This window comes from Gadus chalcogrammus, chromosome 3, assembly GCF_026213295.1.
Source record: "Gadus chalcogrammus isolate NIFS_2021 chromosome 3, NIFS_Gcha_1.0, whole genome shotgun sequence".
Taxonomy (NCBI): Eukaryota; Metazoa; Chordata; class Actinopteri; order Gadiformes; family Gadidae; genus Gadus; species Gadus chalcogrammus.
The window spans coordinates 20,529,740-20,541,180 of record NC_079414.1 but is presented as its reverse complement, the minus strand read 5'-3'; the positions used below and the strand labels follow the sequence as shown (position 1 = coordinate 20,541,180).

General features: G+C 41.5%; 2 protein-coding genes across 4 annotated transcripts in view; both read left to right on the top strand.

The window, feature by feature from the left end:
* Positions 1-8,600, top strand: part of LOC130379637 (CMRF35-like molecule 7) — a 36,738-nt gene extending 28,138 nt beyond the window's left edge. The window contains exons 1-7 of one of the 3 annotated variants that reach the window (XM_056586581.1): positions 2,989-3,173; positions 3,326-3,634; positions 4,567-4,617; positions 6,887-6,946; positions 7,040-7,102; positions 7,268-7,375; positions 7,500-8,600. In XM_056586581.1, the coding sequence (XP_056442556.1) occupies positions 3,137-3,173; positions 3,326-3,634; positions 4,567-4,617; positions 6,887-6,946; positions 7,040-7,102; positions 7,268-7,375; positions 7,500-7,780 (909 nt within the window). In that variant the 5' untranslated portion in view covers positions 2,989-3,136 and the 3' untranslated portion in view covers positions 7,781-8,600. Of the gene's footprint in view, positions 1-2,988; positions 3,174-3,325; positions 3,635-4,566; positions 4,618-6,886; positions 6,947-7,039; positions 7,103-7,267; positions 7,376-7,499 lie in introns of those variants that run through there. The other 2 variants (XM_056586579.1, XM_056586580.1) reach the window with 2 other exon arrangements.
* A 320-nt stretch (positions 8,601-8,920) lies between these two features.
* Positions 8,921-11,233, top strand: LOC130379639 (CMRF35-like molecule 3). The gene is made up of 7 exons (XM_056586587.1): positions 8,921-9,023; positions 9,320-9,343; positions 9,509-9,823; positions 10,140-10,262; positions 10,542-10,646; positions 10,769-10,800; positions 10,886-11,233. Exons 1-7 carry the CDS (start codon positions 8,972-8,974, stop codon positions 11,078-11,080), a joined length of 846 nt encoding a protein of 281 aa, XP_056442562.1. The 5' UTR covers positions 8,921-8,971; the 3' UTR covers positions 11,081-11,233.
* The last annotated feature ends 208 nt before the right edge of the window (positions 11,234-11,441 follow it).

Here is an 11,441-nt window from a genome sequence, read left to right as displayed (position 1 = left end):
TTTCATTAATTAAATCAAATATATTCCTAGGATGCATTCTGATGAACAATCGACAGCTTTCCTACTATCTGCAATGTTCTTTAAAACCCTGTATTGAACATAGCAAAACATCAGCAAATTGAACAGAAATAGGAATACCAAAATTATTATTACATCGTCATTTTTCTACAGACAGCCCTACATAATGCTTAAACAGAGGGGGGGGGGTAAAAAATACAACTGAGTGAGTGGGCTGAATCCCATAAGACCACTCATGGGCCGGGCCCGAGCGCTATGAGGATGGGGTGGTGCGAAATGCCCAAATGGCGTGTATGCCGAATCTATTGTGCCTTAATGTAGGGATTCACAGTATGCATTCGAACCCCCAGCAACTTCTAGGTTTCCTCTTATTTTTAAGGGCATGGTTCTTGGACCCTGATGATTGCGATTATGTACATGGTGGTGGCGTTTGCCTGTTCACCTTCATGTTTTAGCTGATCGCTAGGCACATGAGAAATACCGACAGGTACCGCAGACAGGAGGTGGGCCAACGCACATTGTAAACATGATCATCGTCCGTTACCTAAGAATTGAGTAGTGCCGGAGCGTGTCTACGGAGAGCCTTGGCACTCTATTGAGCCCCATTGCATCGAACATGGTTGCAGTTCCATTATAATTCCACTGGAGGTGATCGCAGCGAGTGTAGATTGAATGGGGGTCTATAGGGCTACACAGCTAAATGTATCTCTTTCACCTGCTTGTCGTTTAAATATCGCAGATTTGATTGTAGATTCCGCAAGTTCAACATAGATTATACTTCAAAAGTAGAATGAATGAGTACTTATGTCCTTTCGATTTCTCTTGGCCATACACGCTAGCATTCTGTTAATGAATGCTGATTGGTCATGGACAAACTTGTGACTGATCACGACCAGAGACCCCTTTTGAGGATATTTGAAGTTAAAGCAGAATAAGGACTTTCCTTCAAAGTTAATTGTTATATATTATATGTATAAATATTATATATATAGTATATTATAGATATTATGTGTGCGGAAGTACCAAAGTATCTCAGAACCTCTGGCAGTATTAAAGCATAGATATATATATACTGACTAGTCAGTCATATATCTTTCTAGAGCCTGTCAGGCAGTTTCTAGAAAGAGGACTCAGATGCATAAAGGCGAATGGTCCAAACATGCTTCATTTTGGACTGCCAGTCCTCTCGTCAAAACAAGTGATCAAATCATTGCTATGAAACCCTCAAAAGACAGGCGAGGAAAACACAAGAAACGAAAATTACCCTTACGTGGAAAAACGAGAAACTAAACTCTACTCTGATCTCCCAAATAAGGTGGTAGGAAAAGTACAACAACAGAAAATCGCTCACAAGGAGGAGAAAACAAAAGCGACTATAAAACTAGGCTACGCTGCACTGAGGCTAAAAAGGGAACAAAACAAAAGCGCTCCAAATGGAGGAAAAGGGCTAACGAAAATAACTCTAGCAGTGCAAACAGGCTGACCAAAAAGATTACAAACAAAAGTTCACTCTTTCTCAGAAGAGGAAACAGAAGGTCAAAAATACAAACTTTAGTTCAGGACGTGGCAAAGACAAGGCTGTGCGTCAAGAGCTGGAGGTACATGGACAGTGACGAAAGAAATACTCTGACGACAAGGGCAAGGGAAGACAAAGACTATATACACATGAGGAGGGGAGACACAGGTGGAAACAATCAGGGATAAGGGGAGACACCAGACCGGTGACACAGGAGGAAGGGCATCTGACCTGAAACGATAGGGAAGTTAGTTTTCAAAAATAAAACCTGAAATTGACAAGACAAAAAAACCAAGACATGACATCCCTCAGCGTGGTGTGACAAAAATAAGGCGATTTTGAGTGTTTTTGATTGTGAAAGGACCTCTGTCCCTTCGACGTTCACTCATTCAGGTTGGTTGTTAACCCGCGGCAAGATGGCGGCATTGTTGACGCATGCATAGAAGTCGAATGTGATATCTATTCAGTATATTGGGCGCGTTCATGGTCCTGGTGATAACGAGACTCCTCATCAGTGAGGACGCTCACGCTTACACATGTTCCCGACAGCGACCGTTCATGTGCACTGCTTTGGGAATCTAAAAGTTCTTCACAGCAGGTTTTTTATATCCGATAAAAAACAATCAGAACTAAACAGAACTTGGTATGATCAGTTTCATTTGAGGCCTTTTATTCATGAGAAGCACATTTTATTGTCACTGTATGGAAGGCTAAACTTGCCCTTATCTAGAGCTGGTTTACCAGTGCACAACGTTTAAAACTGAGCAAAGTCAATGCCAATAGACGGTTACATCGTCAATAAAAAGTAAAGTATGTGATTTGATGTTTGATTATTTCATATTGACTAAAACTTTCATGTTAACATGTTCATGCGTGTCACTAGTAAACCATACGTCACCAACTGGGCTACTCTGTTATCAAAATCTGACCCCAGTTGCCGAATGGAAGTAGAATCATAAGAGTGTCATGAGGTTTCGTTCACAAGAACTTTTAGAGGGTACATCACACAATGCTTTGAAAAGAGAAAAAGAGTTGCAATTCCCTCCTTATTTCTTGTAAACTCTGTATGTCATGAATGATGTAGGCCTATGGGATGGAAGGCATATTCTTTTTTCTGGACACTTTTCTGACTAATTCACAGATGTTACATTATTGGATGGTAACCACGAAAGTGGTTTACTCCAAATAATGACCCTGGGTTATAATGTTACTGGGCGCTAGGGCTGGGGTACGATTTCAATAAGCGTGAATAACATTGTATATTGCAACAGCCTGACTTACCTGTATGCCTAGCACTAATCACGTGAAGAATAAAGCGCCCATAATCTTTATCCCAAGTTTGTTTCTATGAATTACATGTAGGCCTACAGTAAATATATTTATATATATATTGACCAAATCTCTTTTAATATCTAACATGCTCAAATTAACCATGTCAGGAAGTTACATCAACCAAATTTCAGAAAAAGTGAATAAAATAGCTCAGAAGTGTTTAGTGCGACAAGAAAGGAGAAGCCAACCGAGAGAAGAGGAAGCGGAACTTCAACACGGCGCCATTAAAGCCCCGGAGGGTTGTGGGGAGCAGAGCGGCGTCTCAGGGACATGAAGGCCGCGGTCCCTTTCCTCGTTCTCCTCAGTGGTAAGGTTCGCTCACTATCTGTTACATCCACCTTGATTCGGCCATCTTCAGCTTTTTTGTTTTTGTTGTTGTTGTTGTTGTTGTTGTTGTTTTTGTTGTTTTACATAATCGAGTGGTTGTTATAACAGAGAACACGTTTGATTTTTTGATAGGCTGTTGCATGAATTGGACGGAGGCCCTGACTGTGAATGGATTGGTCGGGGGAACAGTCAGAATCGAATGCAATCACCTATTTGCGGATGGCAACACCAAATACTTCTGCAAGGGAAAATGTAATGAACAGAACGTTCTCATAAGTAGTAAGACGGGAGGATCGAATAAGTATTCTATCGAAGACCAGGGAAACACATTCATCACAACTATTAGGAATCTGCAACTAAAAGACACTGGGAATTATCGGTGTGCGATAGGAAGGTACGGTCCCGACACATATACGGAAGTGCATCTCAAGGTTGACGATGGTGAGAGAATCCCTTTTTTTTTTTGACCGCTCAACATACTTCCTCTTTGAGAGTAGCCTACTGGTTTAGTTCCCCTTTTTTTTGTTGGAAGGTAGAATCAGACTGCAAACCTTTGACTTGTAGTTTATAGGTTAAATTATCCAATCAAGTTGTATCTAATCTAACCAAATTAGTACTCGGTTTGCTAACCACATCTAATATAGGCTAAGTAAGGGATAATGCCCGATGAGGTGTCCATTATCAGGAATTAATGGACGACGTGGAGGCGTGAACCGTCCGACGCGAAGCGGAGGACGGTTGCCTCCGCGAAGTCCATTAATTCCTGATAATGGACACCTCGAAGGGCATTATCCCGCTTATACCACGGTCACTTACCAACGGTGACCAAATTAAGACCATTAATTTATATTTTCATGCGTTTTACAATCTGAATATAAAGTTTTCCACAAAACATACATTTATTTCCCTGGTTACGCCTGAGGGTCCGACTAATACCCGGAACCACCATTACACGCCCGTTGGGTTCTCATGCAACGGAAACGTTGTTCACTCCTCCAGTAATTAGGACGGACCATAGCTACGACTTTAGAACGGGAGGTAGCGGGAGGTATTATAGTCCGCTGAGCATTGTTTTGTTTCCCGTTGCTATGGTTACTACTATTTTAGAGACGATACGCCAGCTAGCGCATTAATTGAGAACGGTAAACAGACAATTTGACGGAACTACTTGTCCAGGTGTCCGTATATCAGGAGTTAATGCACACCCTGCATCCAATCAGAATCGAGTATTCCCGCAGACCGTGGTATAATACAATTTAACGACCTGCTTCTTCCTTTCAAACCATTATTATTAAAGTGGGGAAGAGTGATGTTGATGTTGGCACTGTGCAGGAAAGTCGATGGAATCATTATTTTGTTCTTACTTTCTTCAGCACGGCCAACGGACTTCGAAAATGTAAGCTCACGAGGCGAAAGCACTTCTGGTAATCCGTCTCTTAAATTTGTGTGTGTGTGTGTGTGTGTGTGTGTGTGTGTGTGTGTGTGTGTGTGTGTGTGTGTGTGTGTGTGTTTGCGCTTGCATGCGTGCGTGCGTGCGTGCGTGCGTGCGGCACAATAAAAGTGATCAGAAACAGCTATCAGACTTTAAAGGGTACTTCACCTATTTGCATTAAGCTTTGTATCATTAGAAACCCAGTCATATGTTTAAATACTCTTTCAACATTCCCTCTTTTTCCCCTGAGACGAGAGAGATCCGTATCCACCTCTAATGCTTTAAATTACGTAAAATTACGATGTTTGCGTAAGGTAAAGCAGGAAGGACAGTGGGGGTGGGGGGGGGGGGGGGTTGCTCTAAGAAAACTACAAGCACTAGTTCCTCATTTTCAAACCCGCCTAGGGGGTGGGACCCACTTGGCGCTATAGAGTGGCGAAGTCACGCCCCTTCCGGTAGAGCTCATCGAAAAATATGAATGGGTGTCAATGGAGAGAAAATAATTATTTTCTGGTCCCGGTCTTAATATGCCCTGGATTACACATATGTTGTTTGTGGATTTAAATGATAATTTTTCATGCAAAAAGTTCAACCGTTTATTGTGCAATTGTTCAGATAAAGGCTGTATAAACACAACGAGAAAGACTACACGGCTCGTATGTGACGTCACGCTCCCTGCGACTGGCGTGGAGAAGACCGACAATCTTCCCATCGGCATAACTGAAACTCTGCACGTGCCCCGACTTATAGTGGTTTTCACCTCTTTCGATGCTTTTATCCTCCCCTTGGAAACAGCGGTGAAGTGGGGCAGAGAGATCGACATCTCTGTGCCGAGTTCCAAGGGCGGGTGTTGTGACGTATATCATATGCGTCGAGAGCAGCGAAGAGCTGTAGTTCACAAAGCGGCCTCACATAAAACCTAAAATTATCAATCTTCTTCACGAACATTTTTAGTTTTCTTTGCATGAAAAATTATCATTCAAATCCACAAACAACATATGTGTAATCGAGGGCATATAAAGACTGGGACCAGAAAATAATAATTTTCTCTCCATTGACACCCATTCATATTTTTCGATCTAATAGGTCCCATGAGCTCTACCGGAAGGGGCGTGACTTCGCCACTCTATAGACCTATTGCAGATCAGTGCCCTTGGGCGGGACTTAGGGGTGTATGGTATAAACCAGGGGTCACCAACCTTTTTGAACCTGAGAGCTACTTCATAGGTACTGAGTCATTCGAAGGGCACCCAGTTGGATACACTCTTCTGCAATAACAAATTTGCTCCATTTGCCTTTAGTTATATATTAGTATTATTAATGATTAATGATACTCATCTATCTGAAGACACTGATCATGTTAGTGATTTCTCACAATAATTATCAACAATGACTTAAAAAAGGTGGGAAAAAGTGGTTCAAGAATGAGTTGTGCCATGTTTAGAACAGGCCTGCGGGCGCCTCATATGGTCCTTGCGAGCGCCGTGGTGCCCGCGGGCACTCTGTTGGTGACCCCTGGTATATACGGTATAGAGAGTAGGCCTACATCAGTGTGAATTTGCGTTATGGTACGGATTTTGACAATACCGTGTGACCGGTGTGAACGGTGCTATTATGTAGTAGCCTACCAGAGACGCAGTCGGGTTATCTGACGTCTCTGGTCTATCCACATCAATCTGAAGTCGCATTTAATTGTGGACTTCAGAGAGTCAAAGCCAACGTTTCTTCCCCCAAATCCTTCTCCCCCATGGCCGTGAATCATTACATGGGTCTTATTTTGCAAACCCACACCGGCCCATACCCGCGAATTACATTCCGCACCCGACCAGACCCGCTATAAATTGATACCGACGCCCGACCCGCACCCGAAGGAAAAATATACACATTAGATGGAACACCGGGGAATTACACAATCTGCTGTTTGGCGCTGTACAGTATCATCCACTGTGGACGGTTTTAATTGACTCCTCCGCTCCTGAATAACATATCCAGCACCGGAGATGTCTCGCTCGCAATCGCACAACCCGCGACCGGCCCGTGCTGTTCAGGCTGTTCACACACACACTGTGTGTGTGTGTGTGTGTGTTGTTTTGGGAGCAGAATCACATTTAGTGGAAACAGCTATCAGACTTAAAACTGCGTAACCAAACCAAGCCTCTAGGTTTGATGAGATGGTAGTAGCCTGCTTGTTTACCACATCTACGAGATTTTGTAATCCATTTGATGACCTGCTTCTTCTATTCAACCAACCTTTATTAAAGATGTGAAGAGTGATGTTAATGCTGTCCAAGAGACAACTACAACAGAGTTTGAACCAACAGGTAAATATTGGAAGCATAATAAACAGGTTTTGTTATGGCATTGTGCAGTATAGTCAATGGAATCTTTCTCTCCTTCGTTCTTTCTTATTTTAGGACGCCAAACAGACTTCGAAAAAGAAAGCTCAAAAGGAGGAAGCATTGCTGGTGATGTGTCTTGTAAGTGTGTGTGTGTGTGTGTGTGTGTGTGTGTGTGTGTGTGTGTGTGTGTGTGTGTGTGTGTGTGTGTGTGTGTGTGTGTGTGTGTGTGTGTGTGTGTGTGGGTGTGTGTGTGTGTGTGTGTGTATATATGAAAATGGATAAAAAATAAATCTATGTCAACAGATCAGTTGACATATATAGGAGCAGCCCTTGGTGTTGCTGTGTTGGTGCTGGCCCTGGTTCTTCTGATCTTCTGCAGGATAAAACACAGAAGAGCCGCATTTGCTTCAGGTATGACCGAAACAGACCCACCTCCAGGTTTCCTCCACAACGAGTCAACGGAAACCATCACCATCAAGCCATTTACTACACTACTATATATCTATACTGGGTCTTGTTGTCTCTTTCTTTGCAGACCAAAACCAAAGCACCCATGAATGTCCAGGAGAACCGAGGAGGAACAGCCTCCTTCCCGCCTCATTGACCAATCCGCTCCCCGATAGCGCTATTTACTCCAATGTCAGTGGGTTTCCAAAGCCTCAGGATCAACCAGATGAGAGGATGTCGTTCCCCTCCAGTCCAGAGCAGCCCGGTGTCTTCTACTCCACTGTGAACTACAACAATGATTCCAAGGGTGTGGCTCTCAAAACGGATACAGACTCTGTCATGTATTCTACCATTCAAAAGACTCAGTAAGGGTCTGGAGGAAAATAATTAAGTGAATATGCTTTCGGAAAATACTATTAATAGTGATAGTCATACCTTTACTACTATTAACAGTTTTATTTATTTCGTAGTGTGGGGATCATAATCCCTACACTTCGAAATAAAATATGTTACCTATTTTCTATTTTTATATTCTTTCAATTGTCATTTGTCGAATAGGTAAATGTGGGAAACTGAAATGAACACACACAAAAATGTGCATGCAGGCAAACAAGCACACACATACAAACACTCACACACGCACTCACACAACTAAACTGAAGTGAAAGTATACAAACATTTTAATAAAACTAATGCAGAGAGCAATTCAGCAATCATAGAAGGGTGTTTACCAAACTCCTCTGTTTGAGAACCAACAATTTCCTTCAGTAGCACTTAGTAGAGAATATAATTACAACCCACAAGAGGGTTTTTCATGCAGATCAATGTATTTAACATGAGGTGACAAGTCTAGTCCTACATTAAAGACCTCCAGCATAATAAGCAAGGACTGGTATAGCTGAAAAAATAAAATAATAATAAGCTTGATGAAACAAACTGAAGATGTACCTACCTCACCAGTTGGACCCATGTTTCAAATTGTTTTCCTCGTCACCGCCAGAGAGAACAGTATAGTATAATATGCTATGGGCCATCGTAAAGTCAGCGTCTTTCGTGATTCTTATACATTGGCCACGCAGTGCTTCTTGCTAATTAATTAAATAATATATCAAACTAATTATTTGTCATGTTTGAAAAAGTTTGTTGTGTTTGAAAAATAATTAATAAACCCATTATTGTAAGAATAATAACTCAATACGAGTATGTATCTTGTGTCAGTAATTGTTGCAAACATTTGATTCCTAATTAATCTAACCATAACTTCTCATTTTAAAACATTTAAATGTAATGTTGGAGGGAGAGAGAGAGAGAGAGAAAGAGAGAGAGAGAGAGAGAGAGAGAGAGAGAGAGAGAGAGAGAGAGAGAGAGAGAGAGAGAGAGAGAGAGAGAGAGAGAGAGAGAGAGAGAGAGAGAGAGAAAGAGAGAGAGAGAGAGAGAGAGAGGGGGGGAAGTGAAAGTGGGGGAGTGTAGCTTGATAAACAGTAGTATACTTTGCTTATTAGGGCTAAGAACAATCCGCTTTACAAAGCTTACATATGAGAGTGACTTAAGTCGAAGACTATGGACTTCAAATGGCAATTTTTGCTCAAACTTTTCCTGTCCTTAATATCGGGTAGGCCATGCTTGATATTTCTTTGTAAGTTAATGGTAGACTGGCTCTGTTGATAGTTTGTAATATATTTGGGTTTGGGTTGGGTTGGAGTTTGCATTAGGTTAAGGTGTCCGTGTAAAGTAAAAAGGCTTGAAAGACAAATACATCAGTTCCTTCTGTAAGGTTTTATTATACGTTACTAGACTACCCGAATATCAAATTGTTGCAATTTTCTGATATTAATATTTCTTATGATTTTTTTATTAGCAATTTTACAGATAATCCTATGCTGTAAACTTTTTTGATTTACCTTTCAGGTTATTGTTGCAAGACATCAGCGGGTATGGATCTCACAGAGGACCTGTTGTATCTAATCTATCTAAATCCAAATCTAAATCTTTATCTAAATCGAATCTAAAATAATTCAATTTGAGCTAAATTAAATTGCATCTAATATATCTAAATACTCCACTAAATATGAATATCTAATCTAATCTTGTTCTCAGATTGGGATAGCATTACACCCAAGGAAGAGGTTTCGGATGCTGAAAGATCAGTCAAACTAGAGTGTCCTTACCCAGAGAGCCATTCCAAAAACCACAAGTTCCTCTGTAAAGGGCAGAGTCCATGCAATTGCCAGGTGGTGGTCAATTCAACGCAAACCGGTAACCAAGAGCGCAGGTTTTCCATATGGGTCAATGAGAGATTGAAGAGGTTCACCGTGACCATCATGGACACGAAAGGAGAGGACTCTGGGACATACTGGTGTCTCTCTGACCGAGGACGGCCACCAGCAAACTATACCAAAATCCACCTGACAGGTGAGAAGGAAATGAATGAGTCATGTATTCCAAAAAATACTATCCCTAACATTATCATTTCTGAAGGTGATATCGCGGCTACAAAACACACGCCAATACCTGCATGTGAATGTAGATGGTGAATTGTCAGAAGGATATTTCCGGTTGTGTAAAATCGTGTGTGTGTGTGTGTGTGTGTGTGTGTGTGTGTGTGTGTGTGTGTGTGTGTCTGTGTGTGTGTGTGTGTGTGTGTGTGTGTGTGTGTGTGTGTGTGTGTGTGTGTGTGTGTGTGTGTGTGTGTGTGTGTGTGTGTGTGTGTGTGTGTGTGTGTGATAAGTGAAAGTGAATGTTAAACCCTCTTTCAAGGCCGCTTCCCCGAGAACGCCACCTGGTTTGACTTCTGAATTCCCCACCAGACACCAGTCTCCACCAACAGTCGCTCCTCCCCCAACAAAGAATGGTAATCTGAACAACCACTATTATTCAATAAGATTAAAGAAAGACAAATAAATATAATATAAATCGATTTTGCTTATATATTTTAACGAGTTGGGAAGTTATATATATGTATATATATATATATATATATATAGTGAGCTTCCTGCAGTTTAGAGACACACAATATAATACATATGCATCTATATATATTATATATATATATATATATATATATATATATATATATGCATATATATATATGCATATGATATGTATTATATTGTGTGTCTCTAAACTGCAGGAAGCTCACTAAGTGCGATTTTGTCTGGGATCCTGAGTGTGTTGTTGCTCGGCTGTCTCCTCTTATCATTCATGATGTACAGACACAGACAGAGAGAGGCACAAGGTCAGAGTTACTATTTTTTTTTGCATTAAATCAAGAATAATGCGTTAGTATTTCTACAATAATGGCCTACAATTGATTAATCGTTAAATGTGGGTGCTTTTAATGTTTTACAACGGAAACAGGGCAAACGATACCGTATATTGGAAACAGAAAGGTATGTGACAAGCCAAATAGAGCAGGTTTTAATCAGGCGTTTGGGTGTTTCAGATTGTCAATTTACGATCCTCTCTCTTCCTTAGATCGGGCGCCCTCCAGCGTCAGATTTGGGGGATGATTTAGTTTTCGATTGTTCCACTCGGACTTTACCTACACTAGAGACTGACTCCGCCCACTACGCCAGTGTTAGGCACCCCGTTTCTGCTCCAGCTGCACCTCGTCCACCTTCTTCATTCTGCATCTATTCAGCTGTCAACGTCATTCAAAGTGATAGATAGGTCTAGGCCTACTTAAGGGTTGTAGGCACAGATGTCAACCCCCCAACAACAGAAAAACCGTTGTTCTACTGTCAACATTAAAGACTAAGAGCTCAGCTTGTGCAGTTATTTGGCGCGACATAGATCTATTTGACGCTGTATACAGTCTACAAGAAAATATATCCATCACTAGATAATGTACGCTTTACTCCCCCCCCCTATATTACTTCAATTGAAGTAATCGTGAATAATATAAAGCAAATAAATACATGTTTTGCTCCCATTCAAAAGTCAAAGCGTTCGCCTAGATGGACATTTTATCTGACCAATGAGCGCACAGGGCGGGGTATCGCCAGTGGAGGCTGGCTGTCGCCTGACCGGA